The sequence below is a fragment of the Symphalangus syndactylus genome, chromosome 6 (genome assembly GCF_028878055.3).
Source record: "Symphalangus syndactylus isolate Jambi chromosome 6, NHGRI_mSymSyn1-v2.1_pri, whole genome shotgun sequence".
Lineage (NCBI taxonomy): Eukaryota > Metazoa > Chordata > Mammalia > Primates > Hylobatidae > Symphalangus > Symphalangus syndactylus.
This window is the reverse complement of record NC_072428.2, coordinates 94,178,639-94,205,991: the sequence shown is the minus strand read 5'-3', so window position 1 is coordinate 94,205,991 and position 27,353 is coordinate 94,178,639. Positions and strand designations below refer to the sequence as shown.

Below are 27,353 nucleotides of genomic sequence, written 5' to 3'. Positions count from 1 at the left end.
TAATATTTGACTGTAATGCTTGATGCTATTAAGGTAAATTATGTAAATCATAGAAAATAGCTTGAATGCTAACATTTCCTAATAATCTTACTATGTTTTTTTCTTAACAACAACTGAGATTGTGAGGCATTCCGTTCCAAGAATGGTAAAGGAGCCTTACTTAATACCTACTTCGCTGATGAATAGGTCAGCAGGGATGCTGTTTAATACAGGCCGGCTCTTTTCTAGATGCTAAGAGCATCACCGCCATGATGCTCAGTCTCCACTGGTGCAGTAAATGAGATTCTCAAATCTCCTACTACCCCTGGTGTGGACATATTACTGTTCTGCCATCAGACCACTCTGCAGTAGATACCTACTTCAGGAGATTTTTTTTAAAACTGCTTTGGGATGTTTCATGTTTGCAAAGAGTAAAGTTAACCTATAATTTTTACTAGCTGTACTACTGTTATAAGGAATACCAATATTAATTATTACCAAGGATACTAAAAAGCACAGCATATTTTATTTTACTGCTCTGGGATAAAAGATTGTTTTTCTTGTTCTCATATGTAAAAGAACAGTGTTTTCCCTTGTTATTTTCTTATCTTCTCTAAATCTGCCATTAAATTTCTTAGTGTAATCACTTTGCCTTTGTGAATGTATCATTCCAGCAGTGGGCATTTTTACCAAACTCTAGAAAAATGAAACCAGTGCCTAAGGGTGACATATAAAAAACTGCCTAAGGGATTTAAAAAATTGCATAAATTATGCTTTCTACTTTTGTATAAAATACTACATTGGTACTTTATTTTTGTGGGCAATATTTTATAACTAACTTTCTCAAAGATTAGTGTTACTTCCAATAAGTTTACTAAATGTATATCCTTTATTCACATTTATTGGGGAAATATATTAAACCCCAATAAATTTTATATAACTTGGCAGATTTTTAGCTGACAACACACTAAAAAGTTTGTATGGGTATGTGCTTGCAAATGCATGTTTAAGAGACTCCATACTACTAATATATAGTGACTGTGTAGGCATATTTGTGCATTAGATGGAACTTAATGACTAGATTGTTTAAATGAGAAGAGTTTTAATAAGAAAAGATAGGAGATAAATGATTTAGAAAAAAATCTTCGTTATGGAAATGTGTGGTACATTTAAAAATACTTCTGGCTGGGCATGATGGGTCATGCCTGTAATCCCAGCACTTTGAGAGACTGGGGTAGGAGGATCATTTGCGCCCAGGAGTTCGAGACCTGCCTGAGCAACATAGTGAGACCCTGTATCTACAATAAATAAATTAGCTGCGTGTGGTGGTGCGTGATTGTAAGCCCAGCCACTCTGAAGGCTGAGGTGGGAGGATCACTTGAGTCAGGAGGTCAAGACTACAGTGGGCTGTGATTGCACCAGTGCACTCCAGCCTAGGTGACAGAGCAAGACTCCACCCCCCCAAAAAACAAAATCTATAAAAGATGATTAAAAGACCTGTCGGTGCTTAAAGAGGGTTTCCAGTAAGAAATTGTCTTGATTCTTTGTCAGCACACAATGAATTGGAGATTTTTGAAGGAGACTGGCCACACCTGCCTATCTATAGACATACTGCAGTAGCTGGTACTGCAGAGAAGTCTTTTATCTTTTCTCCTAATGAAAAATTAGGGTTCTTAGGCCCAGGTGGCCTTTAGAACCTGAATGCTCCCTCACCTTTGGTCACTCTGAGTGGTGGTGGCTAATTGAATTCTTAGAATCAAAAGTAATCATACCTCCATAGTTAACAAGAAAGGGAACTAGATTTACCCAGAGCTGTCTTATCTACTCCCTTGGCATTAAATGCTGTGTGTATGTTGGTGGCTTTTGAAATACATATTTCTAGTTCTTATTCTCTAGCTCTCTATCCAAATTGCCAGCTGAACCTGAACTGTACCTGGATGACCCATATATGTCACACACTGGTGTGCCCCAAACCAAATCATTCCGTAAATCTTTCCCTGGGTTTTCAGCCTTACCTAGATTTCAAAACTAATCATTTATTAATTCATCCATTTACTAAGCACCTGCCATGTAGTATACACATTATTAGATGCTAGAAAAACAAAGATAATATAGTTTCTAGTTTTTAGTTTAGCTAAATGGAGAAATTATCTCTGAACCGTCTCATTTTCTCCCCTCCATTTACTTGGTCAAATCCAGTCTATTTTTCCTAAATACAAATGTCTCTTAAACATACTCCTTTTTTTCCACCCTCACTGACATTACCTTAAATCGGTAGCTTCCTTTTTAGGCAGTTGCACCAGCTTTCTATCTGGTTTCCTTGTCACTAGGCACTTGCTGGTTCATCATCCATACAGTCATCAGCATAAATCTTGAAAAATAAATTTGATCTTTCTTTTCTGGTTATACTTTTTTTGATGAGTTACATTATTTACAGAACCAAGTCTACATTCAGTAGCATTTATTGCAAAGTCCTTCATAATCTGGCCCCAATTTCTACCACTTCCTTCATTCACCATATATACCATTCACAATAAGCTGTTTCCTCTCTGAAAACACACTGATTTTAAATGTTTTTATATTGTTGCATGTACTTTCCCCTTACAACTATCGAACTCTCTTTTTATGCATCATAGTCCATCTCCCAAATGTCATTTCTCAGTGAATCTGCACTTTGTCTCCCTCCCTTTTAGTTCATTTTCTTCTCTATAGTCAGATAATTATGTTTATGCATATTTTAATACTAACATAGCACTCATTTTATGACATTACCATTTTATGTGTTTGTCTCCAACTACCCTGATGTTTGAGGGCATAGATATTGTCTGTTCATTTTTGTATCTCGCACAATGCCATCCTTGAACATGGGAGTCATTCATTGAATGATCTCCCATTCTCCTAACATGCATTTATGGTCTTCATGGTTGCTAAAGATTTGCAGTCAGTTTGCATGCTAAAAAGTTCCAGAGATTAGAGGCTTTATCTTCAGTTGCTCTATGTATAAACATTCATGCTACTTTTTGTTTATCTGAGCATATTTGAAGAGTAGCAAACCACTCTTTTTTTTTGAAATGAAAATTTATGGTAGTGATTTAAAGTTGAACTGCTTTGATGATATTTGCCTATTTCTGCCATGTGCTGCATTTACCACCTCTGCTTTGTGTGTGTAAAAATGTCAGTTGAACTCTCTTGATATATGCCATGAACCGTCAAGTCTCCTGAATTCAGATCAAATGTGGTGCTTGTTGGGTTGTATGGGACTCATACACTGAAATTTCATGTGTGAAGTTCGTTTATTTGAATAATTTAATATGTTTCAGATTGTGAAGCTCCTCCAGGACAAGCAGGATAGGATGTTTCTTAAGTCAATGGATATATAACAACCTATGAACATATAAAAATAATGAGCATGTTAAAAATTAATTACAGTTGTAAATTGATTTTCTTTTGTTGGCAGAAAGAACAGTTTATTAGCCCAGGAACAGGTTCACACTGTTTTTACATCAAGCATTTCCAGCTGAAGCTTGTTAGTGGCTGCCTCTCAGATTAAGGAAAAAAAAAATCCTCACTGTGGTACATGAACTCCTATTGTTATGACATAAATAATCAGCTCATCCCCTACACGGATGAGAACAAAGGACATAATAGTACACAGAGCAAAGATTAAACAAATACTGTATAACCCCATTTACGATGTAAATCTAAAAATACTGTACACATAAAGAGATTTTTGTTTTTTTATTTTTCTTTGTGAATGCCTCAGTCATAACGTAGGACCTAGTCAAAGGAAAAGGAATATATACTGTGGCTTTTGAGTCAGATAGATTGATTATTTTAAGCTAAGGTGAAATAAAATACGTTAAGCAGTGTCAGAATGCTGCTGATGTATGAAAGCTAGGGAAATACTATTCTCTTTGATAACAGGATTCCTCAGATTTTTAGGGGATTTGCTTAAACTGAGGAGGACAAAAAAATAACAATTTTTATTTTGAGGAAAAACATCAGTGGAAAACATGACTAAAAATTTAGTAGTAAAACCACTGACTTTTAATACAGTTTCTTAAAAACAAAAACAAAACTTTGTTCTGTATTTTCTAACATGAAGTCTGAATCCTGACTTTGAAAAAGAGAACCCACTCCCTAGGCTACTTTTTTGTTCATTTGAGTTTTATTCATTTGACTTTGAGCTTGACAAAACGGACAAGAAGAGCAGCTGTGGAAAGCAGTATATAATCCCCTAAAATCTGAACATTACTGACAATAGAATGTATCTTCATAGGGTGTAGAAACCCAGAAGAGGAGTTATAATTTTCCCACAATTTTTATATTTACCTAAATAATTAAGATGACTTTACTTGAAAATGATTCTAGTGTTTCAGAAAAAGACCTTTTCATTACCCTTTCTTTTAATGTGTTTTAATATTTTATGAGTTGTAGTTGTGAATGTTTCTGTAAATGATCTTTAATCCACAAATGTGTAAGAAACTGCTTTGGGATACCGTCGTCAATATCATCTAATAATTTCTGAATTTAAGAAATCATGCTTTCCCCCAACCTTAAATTTACTTTTTTTTTTTGAGACGGAGTCTTACTCTGTCACCCAGGTGGGAGTGCAGTGGCACGCTCTCTGCTCACTGCAACCTCTGCCTCCTAGGTTCAAGCGATTCTCCTGCCTCAGCCTCCCAAGTAGCTGGGGCTACAGGCCTGCGCCACCACACCCAGCTAATTTTTGTATTTTTAATAGACCTGTGGTTTCACCATGTTGGCCAGGCTAGTCTTGAACTCCTGACCTCAAGTGATGTGCCTGCCTCGGCCTCCCAAAGTGCTGGAGTTACAGGTGTGAGCCACCATTGGCCAATATTTACCTTTTAAAAATAAACCTTAAAAACAGCAATTTAATGTCTAATGTAATACATAATCTGACTTACGAAAAATTAGCCTGTCATTAGGTTAAATCAATTGCACATTAATGTTTTACTTTTGTGACGTCAGACTCATACATCTAACAATTTTGTTCTCAGTATTGTTAATTGTTACTTCTCAAGGTTATTCTATATCCCTGTGGCAGGACATTTGCCTATACTGTATTCAGATACTTCTTTGTCCATATTGCTACAATTTCATTTAAGGCTTTTTCTCATTTTACTTGCATTGCCTGCTCTCCTGGGTTTCTTACTTTTCCAGCATACTAATAGTTATCACCTTCACTGTAGAATGGAAGGTGGAGTAGTCATTTCCTTCTTCCGTAAAGCTTTCCTAATCTCGCCCAACAAAATTCTCTTTGTATTCTACAGCTCCTTGTTTGGGGTAGTATAAGGAATATGGGCTTTGGATTCAGATAGTATTCAAACCCAGTGCTGTTCTTAACCACTGTTAGCTTCATGACCTTGAGCAATTTACTTACCTCTCTGAGGTGGTGTCCTCGTCTGGAAAAGAGAGATTTATTTATAGTAATCATGGGAGGGTTTTTGTGAGAATTGAGGATGCACAATGTCTGCCTTAGAGCCTGGACACAGTAATAAATTCCAGTCCATATGCCACTAATTACCATGGTCATTTATAGTATTAGTTCCTATAGCTATCTTTCCCTGACCCCTGCCCCTCAAGTTTTGTCCATATCCTCTGCTAGAACCTGAAGGAAGGAGTAAATGCCAAAATACATATGTGTCATTCTCAGGAATTTTGAAAAACAGCAGAAGAAAAGATAAAAGCACATAGACTCATACTGGTGTTCTTTATTCACAGTAGCAGTAGTCTTGGCAAACCATTTTCTAATCATCAACACCCAATGTGAAGTATTATTTTGGCTAAATGTTTTTAATATGTTAATTATTCTTAAAACAAGCGCTTAGTTTAAAATTTGTTGTTACAACTCTAAAATGTTTTCTAGTAAACCTTCAGCACGACATACGTGTTGTATTATTTTTCATTGGGACTTTTGGATTAAATATTTTGAAACATTCATTTGTGTGGGTGACTGACTAGGGACTGATAATGCCAATTGTGCTTTTATGATGTCTCTTTCCTCATCTATTAAGTGAGATATTGATCTCCGAAGTTTCAAGTGCTGATGGGCAAGCTCAGAATTTTACTGTGCAATTATTTTTATGTTGAAAAATTTATTTTTAATAAATTTGAAGTGCAGTTGGCTTTTATAGAACCCAAAACAAACAAAAACAGAACTTTTATCATTAAAAAATATATAAAGTAAGAATTTGGAAAAATAGAACACTCAGGTTGGGATTTATATAGTAATACTTTTGCTATAATCTTCCTTTGCTGTAGAGGAAGTAATAAGTTTTACTAGTCACAGGTTTGTGGCAACTTTGTAAGGACCTTTATGGACTCACAGCATGAAACCAGTAGCTAGAAATCCTCCTTGAGACTGAGCCCCAAGTCATAACTAATCATCTGCCTTTAAGTAGGAAAGATTTAAAAATCTTTACAAATAAGGGTTAAAAAGTGTTTTTATTTTTACAAGTAGTTTTTTTAGCTTCATAGCTACTTAAAACATTTGAGATAAAATTTATTCTGACAGTTTACAAGGTATTTCTCAAAGCCCTCTATATTTTGAGTACGTTATCAGTGTTTTATTTTTTTAATTAAGCTTTTTTGAGGTAATTGTAGATTCACACACAGTTGTAAAACATAATGTGTACTCTCTGTTCCTGTATGTCCATTACTGGTTCCCCACAATGGTAACATCTGGCAAAGCTATAGTGAAATATTACAACCAGGAAATTGACATTAATGCAATCTACTGATCTCATTCAGATTTCCCTACTTCCATTTGTATTCTTTTGTGTATGTCTATATATATTTGGTTATATGAAATTTTATCCTGTGCATAGTTTTGTTAATTCACCACCATAGTCAAGACCGGTTCCATTATCACAAGGATTCTCGGTGTTACTCATTGATGACCATACTTTCCTCTCTCCCTCCCCTTCCCCAGTTCCTGTGAACTGCTAATTGCTACCTCTAGAATTTTGTGATTTCAAGAATTTGTTTAAGCATAATCATATAGTATATAACACTTGGGAATTAATTTTTTTGAGTCAGGATAATTCCTCAGATTCATCCGAATTTTTGCATGTATTAATAGTTCATTCCTTTTAATTACTGAGGAGTATTCTATGGTATAGATGTACCACAGTTTGTTTAACCATTCACCTTTTGAAGGACATCTGGGTTCTTTCCCGTTTTTTGGCTACTACAATTAAAGCTGTTAGGAACATTCATGTACTGGTTTTTATGTGAACATGCAGTTCTCTGGGATAAATGCGTAAGTGCAATTGCAGGGTAATACGGTAATTGCCTGCTTTGTTTTGTAAGGCGTATGTGTTTTACCACTTCAAGTGAAGTATGGAAACCATACTGCCATTCCTTTTACCTTCCCACCTTTTCAGATACTGTCTTGAGTATCAGAAGGTGTTAAAATGTTTAATGAAATGTGATTTAGAAAACTCATGAGGATATATTCTCTTGTATTTATCCACAAATCTGCTCTTTCCACTGTTCGTTCTTTCACTTTTATTATTTCCTTTTGTTTGAAGAACTTCCCTTTGCTCTTCTTTGAAGGTCATCTGCTAGTGACAAATTCTTTAGTTTTACCTCGTTTAAGCATGTCTTTATTTCCACTTTATTCATGAAGGATAGTTTTGCTAGCTATAGAATTGCCAGTTCTTTTGTCAGGATTCTTCTTTAATCCAGGGGAGGAATGAGCCTACCTGGGTAACCTTTTGTCACTCAGTTGTGGATTGGGAAGTGCTGGGCTTGGTTCACCTTTTGCTCTTGGGTGGGGAATTCTAAGACTCGCACCCTCTATATTGTTTCTGTAGCCCTAGGGTCCCTAAGCAGCCCCCCTACCTCTTTCTACCTTTCAGAGTCCTCTTGGTCACCTCTTATATTATTTCCAGGATTTATAGTTGTACTTATCAGGGAAGAATAACAAATATGAATCTATGCATCCTGTCTGGGTGGGAAGTTCTTCTGTATTTATCTTTTTTTCTAACCCTCTGTCTAGGCTCTTTGTTAGTGTTTGTTCCTGAAATGTGTTCCATGGTAATTCAAAGCTCAATTGAAGGAGAAGCCTGAGAAGCCTTCTGTAAATTAGTGCTAAAAAAAGAATACAGAATGTTTTACCATTATTATTTAGAGAGCTTTTTATTCAACAGAGATTAAATCCTTCTAAGTCATTAATTTATTTACTGCAAAATATTTCAATTTATTATTCCATGATGGAACTACAGACTTTGTGTAAATCACTCCCTGCATTTGGGGACCTAACAACAGGAATGACTGTTGTGTATCTCTTTTCTCTAAGTCACAGATGTGTCACTGAATAAAAAGGGTCAAAGTTAGTATACTTAGCCATAGAAGACTATGTTAACTCTTTTCTGCATATCTTCCCATTCATTAAAATTTCAGGCCTACTCTCATTATGGATTTCTACAAGTTTCCAAACTAAGAAGGCTATTTGTCTTATCTTGGCTTTCAGCAATATTTACTCTCCCCCAAAGACCCCTGTATCCCTTGGTTGCCCATCCTGTTCTGTGTCTTTTTCCTTTATGGTAAAGGTCTCAGGCAGTTAGATGGGAAAGGCTCTGCCCCACCTCTCCCTTATTCATATACATGCATACATGTGAAACTGAGACACCACGATGAATCTGAGTACTCACTGTCTAGAGACTTTTTGTCAGATCCACACTGACCATATCAGACTATGTAGGTACTAATACTAGCCTGGAGATCTGAGTTCATATTGTCATGAACATTTAAAGTGGAGCAAGGAAGTATATAAGTATTTTTTGTGATCCTATTCATTATTTATTTATTTATGAGACGGAGTCTCGTTCTGTTGCCCAGGGTGGAGTACAGTGGCACGATCTCGGCTCACTGCAATCTCCACCTCCCAAGTTCAAGCAATTCTCCTTCCTCAACCTCCAGAATAGCTGGGATTACAGGCACATGCCACCACGACCAGCTAGTTTTTTGTGTTTTTAGTAAAGTCGAGGTTTTGCCCTGTTGGCCAGGCTGGTCTCAAACTTTTGACCTCAGGTAATCTGCCTGCCCTGGCCTCCCAATGTGCTGGGATTACAGGTGTGAGCCACCGTGCCCAGCCTCATTTTTAAATGCACAATACCTAGAGTAAGTCCTCAAGAGTTTCATGGATATGTAGTTGGAAATAAAAATTAGCTAATTTAAGGATTGGATAATAGGAAGGTGGATATTCTGCTATTTATGCATGTATGGAAATAACTTTTAAAGTTTTATATCTATTTTTCCAGAAGTTTTCATTTAGTAAGTTAATAAACTAATACGTTTGAGATTCAAAATGTTGACTCCACTAATTAATCTTTGTGCTTGATTTTGTTTTCAATTTTACTCTAGCAAAATTTTAATAAACTGGGAAAGTACCTTTAAATATTTGGTACATTTGTTCATTCCTTTATTTTTATTTTTATTTTTATTTTTGAGACAGAGTCTTGCTCTGCCACCCAGGCAGTGGTGCGATCTCAGCTCACTGCAACCTCCACCCCCTAGGTTTAAGCAATTCTCATGCCTTAGCCTCCCAAGTAGCTGGGATTACAGGCACGTGCCACCATGCCCGGCTAAATTTTGTATTTTTAGTAGAGACGGGGTTTCACCATGTTGGCCAGGCTGATCTGAAACTCCTGGCCTCAAATGATCCACCTGTCTCTGCCTCCCAAAGTGCTGGGATTACAGGTGTGAGCCACTGCACCTGGCCTGTTCGCTGCTTTATGTAATAGATATTCTTCTGAATATTAGCTTTTCCTAAATCAGCCCTACCCCTAAAAAAATTTATCAGTCACCTTATTAATATTTTGGAAGTGCCTTTTAGCTGCTACATCTTCAGCTGAAGGGATATTATATCCTTTGCACAATTTACATGATTAATTTAGCCAGGGAATCCTGGTGAACTGAAAGTGACTTCAAGGGTCTGTTTGTTCCAACTTCCTGCCTTTGGACATTTGTTGTAACTAACGTGCTAAAAGTAAAAAACTGTAAGGCATCTGAAAATATTCTTGAGACCCTAACTTAACTATATTAAAGACAGATTTTGTGTTTTTCTACGAAAAAATTGTGGAAAAAGTAATTTAGCATACAATTTCGTTTAAAGAATCTAAATATGTGTTTGAATTAATAGGAAAGTATCAGTTATGAGAAATATTATAAGGAAATGTCAGTGGCAAATTAATGTTTTCTTCTATATTTAAAAAAAAAGTACTAAGGAGAACTGCCTTTAATAATAGAGTTCAATGCATGATTATTCAAATAGCTATTACTAACCTATTTTAGCAAACGAATCCCTTACAGAAAAATAGAAAGGGTTGAAGTTAATATACTTAGCAACAGAAGATTGTGTTCACTCTTTACTACGTATCTTCCCATTCATTAAAATTTCAGGCCTACTGTCATTATAGATTTCTACCTGTTTCCAAACTGGGAAAGCTATTGAATTTGTCTTGTGTTGGGTTTTAGCAATACTTACTCTCCCCTGAAGACTCCTGGATCCTTTGGCTGTCCATCCTGTTCTGTGTCTCTTCTCTTCATAGTAAACGTCTCAAACAATTAATCTTGTAAGAGATATGAGCTCAGGGCCTGCATTTTATCATTATTAAGTGAACCTTTCTTTAAACCTCATTTCATGTCTGTTTTGTCTGATGTTTAACATATTTTCATCATTGTTCTTTTTATTAGAATTTGTGTGACATATCTCAGTTTTGTCCTTGATCTTTAACTTTCACATCTGCTTCCATTTTATATGTATCTCTTTTAAACAAAATGCAGTTTGATTATTTTTCAGTCTTTTTATTTTATTTGAAGCATTTTGTTTACTTTTAATACAATTGCTAATATAATTTTGTTTCTATTATCTTGTTTATGCCATTTGATTTACCTGATTTTTTTTCTCCCATTCTGTAGATTGCATTGTCATTTTATTGGTTGTTTCCTTTGCTGTGAAGAAGCTGTTGAGTTTGATGTAGTCGCATTTGTTTATTTTTGCTTTTGTTTCCTGTGCTTTTGGCAGCCTATCCAAAAAAATCATTGCCAAAACTAATATCAGGGAGTTTTTTTCCCCTATGTTTACTGTTAGGAATTTTATTGTTTCATGTCTTACATTTAAGTCGTTAGTCCATTTGAATTAATTTTTGTGTATGGTGTAAGATAAGAGTTCAGTTTTATTTTTTGTGCATGTGGATATCCAATATTTCCAGTTCCGTTTATTGAAGAGACTATCCTTTTCCCATTGTGTATTTTTGGTACCTTTGTCAAAGATTAGTTGACCTTATATGTGTGGTTTTATCTGGACTTTGTTCTGTTCTGTGGATCTTTGTGTCTGTTTTTATGCCATTACCATACTGTTTTGATTACTATAGTTTTGTACTAAAAATATACTTTGAAATCAGGAATTGTGATACCTCCAGCTGTGAAAAATGCCATTGGAATTTTGATGGGGATTGCATTGAATCTGTAGATTGCATTGGGTAGTATGGACATCTTAATAATAATAATTCTTCCAGTCCTTGAACATAGGTATCTTTTCACTTATTTGTGTCTTCTTGAATTTCTTTCATCAATGTTTTATAGTTATTAGTGTATAAATAATTCACCTTCTTAATTAAGTTTATTCTTACATGTTTTATTCTTTTTGATGCTGTTGTAAATGAGATTTTTTAAAATTTCCTTTTTTGATAGTTCATTGTAAGTGTATAGACACATTTGTTGATTTTTGTATTCTGCAACTTTACTGAAAGCATTTATTAGTTCTAACAGTTTTTTGGTGCTCATTTATAGTTATAAATATTTAGAACATCCCTGTGTGACTGAAAGATCATTACGATGATTTTTAGTTTTGAAAATTGACGTCCACATTGTTTAACTGACTAGTCTGAAGTCTACTGCTAGCAAGTGGCATAAGATAGATCTTACTAACTTTAAATGTTTTTTTCTTTTAAACTATGTTCTCTGTCTTCCGAAATCAGAAGATTAAGTATGGAATCTGAATGGGCCCAGTGGTGAGAGTGGGAATGAGATAACTGGATGATCCTAATACTTTAAGTGACAGCCAGACAGCTACACCTCTACGGTGGATACCAACTTGTAGCATATACCAGATTTCTAAGTTAATGGGCAAACAGTCCTGTATCTTAGTGCTAGAGGCATACTGCTGGGTTTATTCTGTTGAATGCTCCCTTTATGACTATTTTGCAGTTCATCCTAATTCTTTTAGCACACACTCTTTTCAGGCAAGAGTATAATACATCTGTTAGATGTGCACTCTCTTAGCTGTGATCACAGCTTATGCATGCTTTTTAAAAGTTTTGGAGTTGGAGTTAGGAGATTTAAGTCCTAGTCAAGTGAGTTTCTGGAATCATCCAGGCATTACCACTTTGAGCAAGTTACTAAACATCTTAGTTTTAATGTTGGTTAAATTAACAATTTGAATCTACCAATCTTCTAATGCAGAGGTCAGCAAACCTTTTCAGTAAAGGGATACATAGTAAATATTTTAGACTTTGCAGGCTAAAAGGCAAAATGTAGGATATTATGTAGATACCTTAATAAGTAAGAGAAAAAACTCTTGTTATGCCCTACCTCATTTGCCTGGGGTAAGTCATCCCACATGGTGGGCATGCTTTGTGCTCTGTTATCATCAGCTGGAGACATTCTTGGAATAAAGCAAGAAGGGGCCTGGTGGGCAGAACAGGCAGGGTGGCCACCATGGTCATTTTCACTCCGTCACAGTGACACCCAGGTTCTCGTGCACCCTTCTTTCCTCCCAGAGAACCTAGCTGCCTCAACAAATTTCAGAGGATTGCTAGTATGCAGATCACATTCTGTGATCCCCCAAAAACAAAACAAAAAACTGGAAAAACTCTGTAAGTTGCAAATAAAGGAGGACTTCCAAAATAGCAGGAGAGCCAAAAAAGAAATCAAAATGGACATTCGAATTAAAAGGACTATAGAACTACTTACAAGGTAGTAAAAGTAAAAAGATAAGAAAATATAATTACAACAAAAGGTAAGAAAGGAATGAGAAAAAGGAAAGGAGGGACAAATAGGTCAATATAACAGTAGAAAGAAAAATTTTAGAAAATCATTAGATATATTAAAAACAAATGGAGTCTATGGTCCTAATGAAAGGTAAAAGTTGTCTGACTATAAAAACAAAATCCCACTATATGTTATTTACATGAGAACTGTTTTAAATTGAGAAAACATGAACCTTGAAAGTAGAATCATGAAAAGTAAATAAGAAAAAGGCAGAGCACATAAAGGAATGCTAATATAGCTATGTTAAGATTAGAAAAAAATACATCATAAGCTAAGACATTACTGAAGAATAAAAGGGTTATTATAATTTAAAAGGTTTGTCAACAAAACATAATTTTAAATCTGTATGTACGTTACCTAGTAACATAGCTTAAAAACTACAAAGCAGAAAGATTCTATGATAAGGAAAGAATTTTAATACCTCTCTCAGTTTTGATCAGGCAGATTTTAAAAATGGTGTATATAAGATTTAACAATACAAATAATGTCTTTGTTACATATGTGTCTTGTGTAATAGACATATATGTAACAAAGCAGTAGACATGTAACAAAGAACATAACAGTTGCAAAATACATATTCTTTTCAACAGACACACAGAATATTTATAAAAGATATTTCAAGGTGTAACCTAATTATTGATACTGAATTAGAAATTAAAGTCTTAGCCTTTTGAATACAGAGCTTTGTATTTTGATGTATTAATATAAATTGCTTTTCCAGTTGAAATAATATTTCATATTTACTGGATATAGGATTTTCTCTACATAAGATACTCTATATGAGATATTTATTATCTGTTCACCCTTTAATTTGTTAGTAAAGTAATAGACTGAATACTGCATGACAATTTTCCCTTTAAAATGGTAATGGGAAATGTAATATAGTAAGATGATCATGGTTTCTTGAACTCTTGCTAAGCCAGTAGATCTGGAATATGGAGAAAGTTACTTAAGATCTCTAAGGCTCATCTATAAAAAATAGTATAATAATGTCCACCTTGTGGACATGAGGGTAATGAGGAATAACATGAGATAATGTGTGTAGAGTACTTAATAGCAAACAAATTACTACTGCTGTCAGTGTTTTTATTATTCATAGGATGTTTACTTAGCATCTGTAAAGTGTTAGTCCCAAATTAAGTGAGCATTTTAATTCCTAAGACATATGATTAGGTATTACAGATAGTTTAACTTAAAACTCTTATTCATATTGCCACTGAGTAGTTACAGGTAACTAAGTCTCCAAATTTTATCTTACTGCCGTTGCTGACTCTTTTTCCTGCTGGCTTATGGGAGACAAAAATAAGAAATTTGAGAAGACAATGGGTGCTCAAAGAATTTCAGCTCTTGGATCAGCTTCCTTTCTTAGATTTCAGAGAACTTAATATTTTAGTTGGCCTTATGAATGTTAAGTGATTTTGTACTTTGATTTTGACCTATCAAAGTACACTTTTGCTTTCAGTAATAATCCTTCTGGCGTCTTCCTGAGTACATGATCAGCAATAAGTTTTAAAGCAGTGGTTGGGTGTGGTGGCTCACGCCTGTAATCCCAACACTTTGGGAGGCAAGGCAGGTGCATTACTTGAGCCCAGGAGCTCAAGAGCAGCCTGGGCAACATGGCAAAACCCCATGTCTACAAAAAATACAAAAAATTAGCTGGGTGTGGTGGCATGTGCCTATAGTACCAGCTACTCAGGAGGCTGCTGTGGGAGGATCACCTGAGTCTGAGTCTGGGGAGGTTGAGGCTGCAGTGAGCCCTGATTGCGCCACTGCAATCCAGCGTGGATAATGAAGTGAGACCCTGCCTCAGAAAAAAAAAAAAGAAAGAAAGAAAAGAAAAGAAAGAAAGAAAGTTTTAAACCAAGACTAAGCCCAGGTCTGAAGGATGTATTTCTTATCTCTCATCTAACCAGCTACCCAACTCTTAAAAAGGCCTAAATCCATATTGTAATTGTTTTATACCCAAAGGAGTATAGATTTTGTTTTATGAGTTATTTAGATAGAAGTTCTGTAAAATTTTTAGAGAAGGAATGTGCTTTCTTTGCAGCTTTTAAAGGTTTAGCGGTCATGTGTCTGAGTCACTAATGAAACAAAGCTGTCTCTAGTGGAATTCTTAAGGGCTGATTGTTTGAATCAGTTGTTAAACTAGGACTCTTGGTTGGGCTGAGTGCAGTGACTCACACCAGTAATCCCAGTGAAACAGGAAAAGTTCCCTTGTCCCCCTTACAGGGGTAGTGATTCACTTCTTCAGTGTCCCGCTGCTCAAACCTCTAATGGGAGCATGCAGACGGGCAGGTTGTGGGGCTCCAACTCCACGGCAACATCTAGGGATGAATGCTTACAGCTCCTGAAGCCCCAGTGGGCGTGTGTTACAGTGTGCTCTTTTAGTTTTGCCATCTGTACGTGGCTTGTGTTAGCTCAGTTAGACCCCTCTGCCTTATCGGAAGGAGAGAGGGCTTTCTGTATCCTGAGTTCTTGCCTTGCTGTACTGAAAAATCAGATCAAATGTGGGCTTGGAGAATGAGTGCAAGGTTTTATTGAATAGTGGAAGTAGCTCTCAGCAGATGGATGGAGAGCCCGAAGGGGGATGGAGTGGGAAGGTGGTTTTCCCCTGAAGTCTAGCCACTCTTGGCCAAACTCTGTGTCGTCCCACCATAGATGGCCTGCTGGCATCTGCTGGTGTCTGCCGGCATGTTCCTCTCGATGTCCAGCGGCTTGTGTGTTCTTCCGCTGGTGTATTCCTCTTAATGTCCAGCTGCTTGTATCTCTACCGGCTAGGGTCTCAGGGTTTTTATAGGCACAGGATGGGGGTGTGGCGGCCACGGTGGTCTTGGAAAATGTAACAAGTAGGCATAAAAACTGAAATGCCAGCGCTTACCTAGGTCTGTGGGCACAGACTTGCGGTGGAGCACTAGTCAGGGACCACTCCCTTCTCTGCCCAGCACTTCCCTGCCCCCCTTCCTGTATCACCCACCCTTTGGGAGGCCAAGGCGGGAGAATCACAAAGCCAGGAGTTCAGGACCAGCCTGGACAACACAGTGAGACCCTATCTCTACAAAACAATAAAAAATTGTGTTTTTTTATAGGCACATTTAAAAAATGTGCCTGTAGTCCCAGCCACTTGGGAAGACTGAGTTGAGAGGACCACTTGAGCCCAGGAATTTGAAACTCCAATGAACTGTGATCAAGCCATGGCACTGTAGCCTGGGTAACAGAGCAAGACCATATCTCTTAAGAAAAAAAAAAAAGAAAAACTAGGACTCTGACAGCTAGTCCTAGTTGTCAGACTAGAAAACATATGTACAAATTTGTGTTTACAGATTGCAACGTAGTCATTTTCTTTGCAGACAGTTATGTATCTTTATCAGACTATAAGATGTTTCAGAAACAAAAGTATTACATAATGTTATTAAAACAGTTTCTTATAAAAATGTTCTCTTTTAGATTACCTCTCTAGTGACCCTTCAGCTGTTAACCCTGGTTGGCCATGATGATCAGCTTGATGGACCAAAATACAAATGCACAGTGTCTCTAGACTTCATCAGAGCTATTGCAAGGTAAAATGTCTTGAATTATGTAAATGATATACTAAATATAAAAATTAGTGTTTTCCTAATGTGGTGTCATTAGTCATGACATTTAAACATGAAAAAATCATCTATTTAAGTGCCAAGAGTGAATAAGCTGTACTATAGAATGAACCTTCTCAAATTTACAAATGACTTAAAATTGGGAGAAATAGCTAATATGTTAGAGGACGAAAATCAAGATTCTGAAAGACTTTAATATGCTGGAATAAATGATCCCATAGTAGCAAGGTAAAATTTAATGACAGTTGGCTACAGAAAACTCTCTTGTATCGAAATAAGATGGGAGAGAGCTGGCTTAAGTCCTAAATTTTTTAGCTGACTACAAGGCTTTAAAAATCCTGACTTAGGTAACACTGATAGAAATATAGTGTCTAGGTCAGGGGACATAATCATTCTACTGTGTTGTCACAGCCAGATCAAATCTAGTGTGCTGTGCTGTGTTTAGAGTTTTCAGAGAGACAAATGGATACATGCTGAAGGGGCACGAGGAGAGTGGTAGAATGAGGAATTGTGTCACATCCCTGACTGAAGGACAGAGTGTGAGAGAAAAGCCTTAGGAAGGACATGTGAACTGTCTTACGTATTTCAGGGGCTGTCATGTGCAAAATGAACGACGCTAATTCTGAGTAATTCTAGAGTGTTAGAAGTTCTGGGGAAGAAAGTACATTTGTCAAAATGAAAGCTGTCTAAAAATACAAGTTTCCTTACAAAGAGGTGTACTTAGTGTTATGGAAAATGTTCAGACCATTTATATGAATAAGTGACTTCATCATACGGTTGCAGTGGATAACAATCTGTCAGGACTGTAATGGAAGAGGTGATGAGTGTGTAGACTGGCAGGGTGAACAGGGCAATCCATAGACAGTGTGTTCCTCATCTTTTTCAATATGAAGATTCCATTTTAGCACCCTTGAAAAATTAGTCATTAAAGTATTTACATATATTGCAAAATTAACAGTATTTAGGCATGAGACATTATTTTATTCAGCCTAAAACAGTGCTTGATATCAGTATAGATTTGCAAATCTCCTCTAATGATTAATTTTACAGCTTCTTAAGGTTCTGAAGTCCATAGGTTGGCAGCTTCTCCCTGAAGTCTCTTCTGAATTAAAAATGCTCTGAAAAATAAATAAATAATAAATTAATGAATGAATGGCCAGGTGCAGTAGCTCACACCTGTAATCCCAACAGTTTGGGAGACTGAGGTGGGAGGATTGCTTGAGGCCAGAAATTCAAGATGAGCCTGGGCAACGCAGTGAGACCCCCATCTCTATAATAAATGTTTTTAAGTTCTATGATAATATGATGCAGGTATTTACCACATTTTTGTGGCATATAGGCTGTAAAACATGAATTCAAGGGTTTTAATGTTTCATTTTAATAAAACCAGGCAAACTTTTACACAGAGAAAATTGAGCAGAAACTTATTTTTCAGTGTGTTAAGTATGATCACAAAGCAATTACTTCCTTTTAAAAAACAATTATATTGGAACTTCTGTATCTAAGAGCCTCTATTCAAGGCATAAATTTGAAGTGAAGCCTATTCATTTCAGGGATTTTATTACTCTGAATGTGTTAGGTTGTGTCCCAACATAATCATGTGCAAAACAGAAGTTTGTGGGTTCCTAATATAGTGAATTTCCATTGAATCCGACTTAATTTGACGTTACTTAGTGCAGAGCATCACAGTGATGGAAGTTAAACACATCCAGAGACATGCACTTTCATTGACCACCTCAGAAGGAAGCAAGAACTTTAGACCTGGAATCTTGACATAGAATTTGGGGACTCTGTAACTTTCTTTTGTTTTCTTTACTGTTCCCTACTTCCCATGGGCAATATCCATAGAATAAGCACCCGCTCCTCCCCACACCTGCCCTCTTCCATTCTCATCCCGTGTTTTGTACTTTTCTGCTGACTTTACCTTTCATTCTTTCGCTCCCTCCCATGTGCCTTACTCTTCTCCTAATAGTCTTCCTCATTGCCTTAGCTAAAACCTGGTTCCTTCTTTGGGATGCTGCTTCCCCTGGACTTATCTCTAGTTGTAGCTATGTATTTTCTCAAACCCTAATCCCTCAGGGTTGGAGGTCATTTTGGTGCCATCCTTCTTGTTGCCACTTGCAGACTGTTACTGCCCCCAACTTCTTATGAAAATGTGGACTTCCTTGAGACTCATGCAATCTGGCTCTATTTCCCTATTCTCCTTAAGACTGATTTTTGTCTCTTCAGCTATTCCACCTCATGTATTGAGATAATAGGGCACTTGGTATCCAGACTTCTTTTCTACCTAAATTTTTTTTTTTTTTTTTTTTTTTTTTGAGATGGAATGTCTTGCTCTGTCCCCCAGGCTGGAGTACAGTGGTGTGATCTTGGCTCACTGCAACCTCTGCCTCCTGGGTTCAAGCGATTCTCCTGCTTCAGCCTCCCATGTGGCTGGGATCACAGGCACACACCACCACACCTGGCTAATTTTTAGCAGAGACAGAGTTTCAGCATGTTGGCCATGCTGGTCTTGAGCTGCTGACCTCAAGTTGATCTGCCTGCATCGGCCTCCCAAAGTGCTGAGATTACAGGCGTGAGCCACCGCGCCCAGCCTCCACCTAAATTCTTGACTCTGTTTAAACCACAAATTCTAATGCCTGGGTTCATTCTGTTCAGTCTTCACTCTGTTTCACAGAACAAGGTTGAAAGCATCAATTGAGAATTGAGCTACCTGTGTTAGTGTCCATCTTCTCTTTCTTTCCTTTTTCAGCAGGATGGGGTTCCTCTTCCTAAGGTGGATTCTTCTACCTATGCTCTGAATTCCATCTCCTCCACTTTCCCAGAACCTTTGTTAGTCTTGGCTGTTTGTCGTTTCAGTGGCACCTAACACTGTTGGCTACTCTGTCTTTCTTAAAACTCCCTTCTCTTAGACATGATTCCATAGTATTCTGGTTTTCCTCTTTATTCTTTGGTTGTTTTTACTAACAAAGGCTATCTTTACCACCTGACCTTTAAATGTACCTGTTCCTTTAGGCTTGGCCCTAGGCTCTTTTCTCTTATTACATTTTTTTCCTTCGGCAACTTGAGCCACACCTGTGACTTCAGCAATCATCTGTGTATTAATAATGCCCCAATTTTTAAAGACCAGACCTATTTTTTATAATATTCTTGACCTTTATTGCTATTTCCCAGCTATATTAATACATTTCCAAAACTGAACTTAGGAATTCTAACCTCTGCTTCAACCCACCAACAAAAAGTGAAATATCTGGCTTTCCTCCAATGTTTCTTATTTCCGTAATAAGCACTGCAGTCTGCTGTGTTGCCCAGGCCTGAAATTTGAGAGTCCTTCTTGGCATCTCTCTCTCCCCCACTCCTAATATTCCACCACTAGTCCTATTAAGCTTACAAAGCCCCTCTTATTTGTCTCAATTTAATTTACTTGTTATCATGATACTTTTACCACTCTAGATCAAGCCACCATCATCTCTTCTCTAACAGTCTAATTGATCTTCTGTCTACTCTTATCCTCTTATAATTTATTATCCATGCGGTAGCCAGAATGATTTTATAAAAATTTAATGTCATCCTACTCCTTAAAAATATTCAATAGTTTCCCATAGCTCTTGGGATAAATAACAGAATCTTTTAAATAACTTACAAGGCCCAAATGATCTGGCCCCTACCTGTGCCTAGCCCCATCTAGCACATACACCTTCTTTCCTCGGTATCTGAACTTTAACCACTTCTTTCCATTTTTTATATTCACCATTCTGCTTCCCATCCTTGTATATACAGTATTTTCCAGCTTCTTTTCTCCTTCACCTAGCTAACTGCTACATAATCTTTAGATTTCAGTTTAAATGTCTGCTCCTTAAAGACGCCTTCTCACAAATAGCACAACCACCATCATCACCCCCCATACCACACACACACACACACACACAGTTTGGAAGTTCCCATTTTGTTCTTCATTATATGTAACAAGTTTTACTTAAATTATTGAGTAATTAGAGTTCATCTTTCTTTCTAGAATACAAGCTCATAAGCTCAAAGCAGACTGTGTTTATGTCTATCACTGCCTTATCCTCAAACCTAGCACAGTGCTTTAAACTTAGAATGTGCTAAATAAATATTGCATGTTTTCCTATAGTGATGAGCAGTAAAAATTCAGATGAAGGGGAACCATATGAATTTGTTTTTGGGGACAGCAAGAAGGGAGCTCAGAGACAGTCTCATTCCAAATCAAGGCTTGATGGGAGAGGAAGTCCCAAGGATAGTTACCAAAGAAAAGGAAGGTTGGCCTCATTCCAGACACCTGTGGCAGAGAACAAATGAGATAATAGGGATCACAGGATATAACCTAAATGTCTAAAATGGCAGTCAATCAATAGCATCATGTATTTTTATACAGTTATTGAAAATCACACTTTTGAAGGATAGTAACATGGGAAAATAACTCATGATGTAAGCTTAAGTGCATATAACAGTTCATATAAAGCTGTATACACAAGAAAACTAGGAAACTATAAGGGACGGGAGTAATGGTCAAAAGTCAGTTGTCACCAAGAAATCAAGCAGAATTCTCTGATTTACTGATAAAGCAGTCATTTGTAGCTTTATCCAGAACACTTTCAGTGGTATGATGAAGTAGAAGTCATATTGTAGTATTTATGAGAAAGTAGATGTAGCAAAGAGAGATAATGTTTTTCATTCATTTATTTAACATTTATTGTGTTGCCCATTATAAACAAAACACTGTGGTAGGCTTTGGGGAGATACAGCAACAAGTATAACGTAGCTATATCCTATTCTTATTAGCCTGTATTCTAGGATTCATTTATTTACTTATTTATTTGCTATAAAGGAGAAAGAGGAGTGTTTTTTCTTTTTTCTTTTTTTTTTTTTGAGAGAGAGTCTCACTCTGTCACCCAGGCTGCAGTGCAGTGGCATGATCTCGGCTCACTGCAGCCTCTGCCTCCAAGGTTCAAGTGATTCTCCTGCCTCAGCCTCCCGAGTAGCTGGGATTACAGGCGCGGGCCACAACGCCCAGATAATTTTTGTATGTTTAGTAGAGATGGGGTTTTGCCATATTGGCCAGGCTTGTCTCAAACCCCTGACCTCAGGTGATCCACCCACCTCGGCCTCCCAGAGTGCTAGGTTTACAGGCATCAGCCACTGTGTCTGGCCAAGAGAGAGGATTATAACTGCTAAAGGGGTTGTATGGTTGAGAGAGGGTTATTATTTATTTTTTAAAGATCTGAGCATATTTAAATGCTGATAGGAAAGAACAGATAGAGAAGGAGAGTTAATGATACAAAAGGGAGAAGGATTAATTTAAAGCACACAATTACTGAAATGTTATGTAAGCATGGGATTTAGAATTTGAGTTGCAAGAGCCCTAGATGAGAGAGCGGAATCCTCCTGCGTTATAACAAGAGAAAATGATGGATTCTGATGGAGCTGAATTTGGAGGTTTGGTGGCAAAAAGCTGAAGGAGTTCTCATCTGATGACTTCTATTTTCTCTGAGAAGGAGGAGACAAAATTGAGACTAAGGGCAGAAATAGCAGTTTAGAGAAATTTGGAACATTTGAAATAGCTGCCATGGGGAATGGAAGAAACTGTTGAAAGGAAAGCAGTTTGTTGGGAGTGTTGAGGTTTTTGACCTTGAATTTACAATGGCACCAATCTGTGAGACTTACGATCTTCTCCAACACAAATCCATGTGCTAGAGACTGGGACAGCAAACAATTATAATTGAAATCACATCGTACTGGGGTTTTGCCAGGTAAGTTCAATGGATTCCAGCAAGTAACCACTTGACCTGATGAATCATGGAGTATAAGCTAGGAAGGGCAGGAAGGAAGTAAAGCCAGTCGGGGGCTAATAGTTCAGTGCCTAGCACACAGATACTCAGTTAATGTTTGTAGATCAGGAAAAAATGAAGGCATTTGTGAACTGATTGTCCCAACATGTTCCAGAAAGCAAAAAAGGGAGAAAGTGGGGATCATAAGGTAGAATGTCTGAATTTATTTCTTTAGAAGTAGAGCATTTCTGAGTGTGATTATGAGAGTGGAAAAGGTTATTGGAGGTAAGAAAGAGAAATATATAGTGAAGTCACTAGGCTGACGCAGGTCTTGGGTTGGAAAGGAAGACTGAACTGTATGCTAAATTACTCAGTGACTAAGGGATGGCAACAAAGAGGATGGGGATGGTGAGCAGAATGGTCTTAATCTCAGAGTAGCAGAGCTTTTTGCACAGGACACCAGCCCCAAGTGACAGAACTGTCCAGGGGTACAGTAGAGAGTTAAACATTCATTGGAAGGAGCTGAAGAAAAGACTGTGTCCTTTGAGGGGAGCCTAGTTTCAGTTAAGCCTGGAAGGGGAAAATAACCATTCCTTGAAGAGATAGAGGATATAGAGACTACAGTGGAAAGGTTTGGACAGAGAAGCTGTAGGAAGCTGATTCTAGAAAGGGGAACATAGAATTTGGAGATAGAGTATGGGAGAAGGCAGACAACAGATGACTGAGAAGCTTACTAAATATTGTTCTTGGATTGTTCTTAATGTGAATGGTAGTTACACATTTTCAATTGTTTTCCTTCCACAGTCAGTAGGAAGACACTATAAGATAAATAGAGGTTACAACTTAAAGTTGTATGGTTGCAAGTTGTCAGAAAAAAAAAATTAAAACCTCAAATTCAAACTGCCCACAAAAGTAAAAGGAAACAAAATAGTATCCTAAAAGAAAGAAAAGTATTTTAATGAATCAACAAAATGAAATAAAAGGATAAAGGCAAAATTAAATCCTTAAATATATGCCATACAATTAACTTGTATTAACGTATTCTAAATTCTGATTTAAGAATTACTCCTAGGAAAATTGCCACCACACTATTTGTGTTTACTGTATTTCTTTCCAGCTGGTTACTTTAGAAAATAATTCATTTATGTTCTGTGGGAGAATCTCCCATAGTATATTGAAAGTTATCCCAAAGTTTAAAATTATACTTACATGACTCTAATATGCATCTGTGACCATGGAAAGCCAGGGAACATCCATGCAAATTACACAATTCTCTTGTAAGTTATACCTTTCTTTAAAGAGGATTGTTGGCCAGGCGCGGTGGCTCACGCTTGTAATCCCAGCACTTTGGGAGGCCGAGGCGGGCAGATCACGAGGTCAGGAGATCGAGACCACGATGAAACCCCGTCTCTACTAAAAAATACAAAAAATTAGCCGGGCATGGTGGCGGGCGCCTGTAGTCCCAGCTACTCGGAGAGGCTGAGGCAGGAGAATGGCGTGAACCCGGGAGGCGGAGCTTGCACTGAGCCGAGATTGCGCCACTGCACTCCAGCCTGGGCGACAGAGCGAGACTCCGTCTCAAAAAAAAAAAAAAAAAAGAGGATTGTTTGTCTTCAAGTACTTTAAAGCACAAAATTATCTTTCGGATGTGTGGCATAGTTGTTTATATTGCCCCTGTGGTTATTCTAACAAATTCTGCCATGTCTTAAAATAATATGTGTGAGATCAATTGGCAAGTTACCTATTTATATTGGGGGTGGAGGAATGGTAGAGATAGTGATATATCTTGGGAAGTAAATGTTTCTTAAAGGAATGATCTTATATTCAATTCCTGATTGATTTTTAAATCTAAAACTCTTCTATGATTCAGTTTGCATGAATGCTTACCACTGACAAAGTACAGAAAGGGAATATAGTGAAAGTTTTATGAACATTTAAGTTGCTTAGTGTTTTTAAGTCACTCCATTCATTCTATTAAGTCTGTTCTGTTATTTGTTTATTGTACAAACTATTCTAATGCTATAGTAACACAAACAGATTTCTCAAAAAATAGAGAAGTCCTACAGACATCGCAATATTTTCATGAATTTGTGCTCTTCTAATACTAGTCCATTAGACAAACATTTCTCTGCAGCCGTCACAACTTATTTGCAATTCTTTCTTCTCCCTTTCTCCCTTAATATTGCTGGTATATCTTCATATTGATCATTTTATATGGTTGTATAATATTTCATCAAATAACATTGTAATTTATGGATTCTGCTAGTATTGGAATTTAAGTTGTTTTAATCTTACCTGCTTCAAAAATTTTGTTTTCACCTAAGTCCAGAAAAAAAAAAATTGGCAACACAACATTAAGTCCATTTTACCATATTACTTTACGTTTATAACCTAAGACCCAAAGTCATTGTGGAGAAATGTGCCTGGAGAGATGTACAAATACCACTTTCCTTTTTTGTCCATGGTTAAAAGTAGTCTATTATATCCGTTTCCTTTCTATGGTCCTCTAAATAAGATCTTTTCAATCAGTATCATGATTTTTAAAAAATCATGTGTTGGCTGGGCGCGGTGGCTCACGCCTGTGATCCCAGCACTTTGGGAGGCCAAGGCGGGCAGATGACCTGAGCAGGTCAGGAGTTCAAGACCAGCCTGGCCAACATGGTGAAACTCCATCTCTACTAAAACTACAAAAATTAGCCAGGCGTGTTGGCACATGCCTGTAGCTCCAGCTACTTGAGAGGCTGAGGCAGGAGAATTGCTTGAACCGGGGAGGTGGAGGTTGCAGTGAGCCGAGATCATGCTATTGCACTCCAGCCTGGGCGACAGAGCAAGACTCCATCTCAAAAACAAACAGAAAGAATCATGTGTCAGAAGTACTTTGGTGCCCATAAAGTTGGGTGTTTCTAGAGTTGAATGAAAGAAAAACATATAAAATAACTTTATGATTTAATAACCATACTTTTTGCGTCTTTATGCATAAGATTTTTTTAAACTATTTTTAGTTCTTCAGTATTGTTTTAGCAGTTTTATACCATTTGGAAAGGCTTAGTAGTCTTCAGAGAGGCACTATTACAATGAAGCAAGTTATTCTTCAGTCCAACATTAGGTACCACAATAGTCATAGCATCTCTTTTTAGCTATTTTTAAATGTGTTTTCATAAGCAGTATCTATAGTTCCCCATTCCACATTTTAAAAAATATTTGATATGTCAGTCATTTGCTTAGAAACTTTTTTAGAACGTATATTGCAAAATGATAGACAAAAACATTAATTGATGATGGTTTAATAAATAAGAGCATGCAATTAGTGAATCTTTAAAAGGCTGTTCTCACATGGATGATTATTTTTGTAGAATTGAATACTTAAGGCTTTAATTTTATACTTATTGCTAGATCATTATATCCAATTATTTTGACCATTTATTCAAATAATAAACCTCCAAGTCTGAATATTTATAGTGAAGAATGAGTTTGGTGAAAGGAGAATAATTATATGTCTCTCTCTCTGCTATTTTATTCTGCCTGCCATCAGAGTACAAAAATATACATTCACATCGTCTGTTTGTTGTATCGTATTCTTGGATCATACAGATTTAGTTACAATACACACACAGGTCAGCCAGCATTAAAAGACTGAAAAGAATGGAAACTACAAATGAGGACAGATGAGCTACGCATTATGTAATGACAAAACAGGTGTCTCGGAAGACAAACAATGTTCAGAAGCAAAGAAGATTTAAATACTTTTGAATCTCTAATTACTTTATTCTGGTTATTAGACAAAAAGCAAATAGCTTTCAAATGAAGTCTAAACTTTCTGCAGTACAATTGAAGTACAGAATATTGAATAGCTCTAGCTTCGTTTACTTTTTTTTAGAAAGGCAAACTTTGTGCGTGGCAAAAAAAAAAAAAAAACTTAAAAAAATTGTGTTCCTAATAACATTTTAAAGAATTAATGTCAGTCCTATCAGGGTGCATTTGATAGCACTATAGGATTTTTAGCGTTAGTTATGAATTATTTTGCATGTTTTGCTTTCCAGAATCATACAAAGCTGAGCAGTCTAGGGGTGAGAATGCTAACATATTGTCTGTTTTTGTTTTTAGGACGGTGAACTTTGACATAATAAAATACTTGTATGATTTCTTGTGAAAACAAGCTTCAAAGCCATATGGACACTGTGACAATGACTAAGCCAAGCTGTGTTCATCCAACTACTTAGCTGGCCAAGGAGAGGAGTTCTTTGGCTCTATTGGATTTGTCCAAACAGGTGCTGGCCCAGCATGGAATCTGATGAAAATATTCTGATTGGTCTGGGTGGATGTGAGCAGAAGACTATTTACCAGGGACCCTGGAGTATTTGGAAGCAACGTGTTAATTATAAACAGCAGGGTTTGAGCACAATCTGTTCTACTCTTAATGATGTTATCTTAACACTGAAATTGCCTGAAACCCATTTACTTAGGACTACATTTTGCTCTGTGAACTATCCCCTGCGCTTTGAACGTGCCAGCAGCCCATGTTTATATGCCCATTCTTTTCACTTCCTCTCCACAGGAGCCTCTGCAGTCGCTTGCCAAAGCAGATTTTCCTAAGGCCACTGTTTTAAAAGATCATAGTTGCAAAATATAATAAATACAAGTTCTTTTTAAAATCCAAGCTTGTGTGTATTTATCTTTTCACTTGCTTTTCTCAAAAGGCAAGGTAGTTTGATCAGAAACAGACCAACTTTCCCTCTTTCAGCCTACTTGATAACTATGGTATGCTTGTATAAGGTTTATCTGGTCACTTTCTTAAAATTAGCCACCCAACCCAGTTTTTTTTATCAGTATCATGGTTTTATTTTCTTTCTCTTTTTTAAAATCACTGGCCTTTAAGAGTTCTGCAATAATTTTTTTTCCTGTTATATCACTT

The 27,353-nt window shown here is 36.9% G+C and overlaps 1 protein-coding gene across 2 annotated transcripts in view; it reads left to right on the top strand.

The window, feature by feature from the left end:
• ORC5 (origin recognition complex subunit 5) overlaps nt 1-27,098 on the top strand; it is an 82,576-nt gene extending 55,478 nt beyond the window's left edge. For both annotated transcript variants that reach the window (XM_055283530.2, XM_063642094.1), the window contains exons 13-14: nt 16,507-16,619; nt 26,546-27,098. In XM_055283530.2, the coding sequence (XP_055139505.1) occupies nt 16,507-16,619; nt 26,546-26,591 (159 nt within the window). In that variant the 3' untranslated portion in view covers nt 26,592-27,098. The remainder of the gene's footprint in view (nt 1-16,506; nt 16,620-26,545) is intronic.
• The last annotated feature ends 255 nt before the right edge of the window (nt 27,099-27,353 follow it).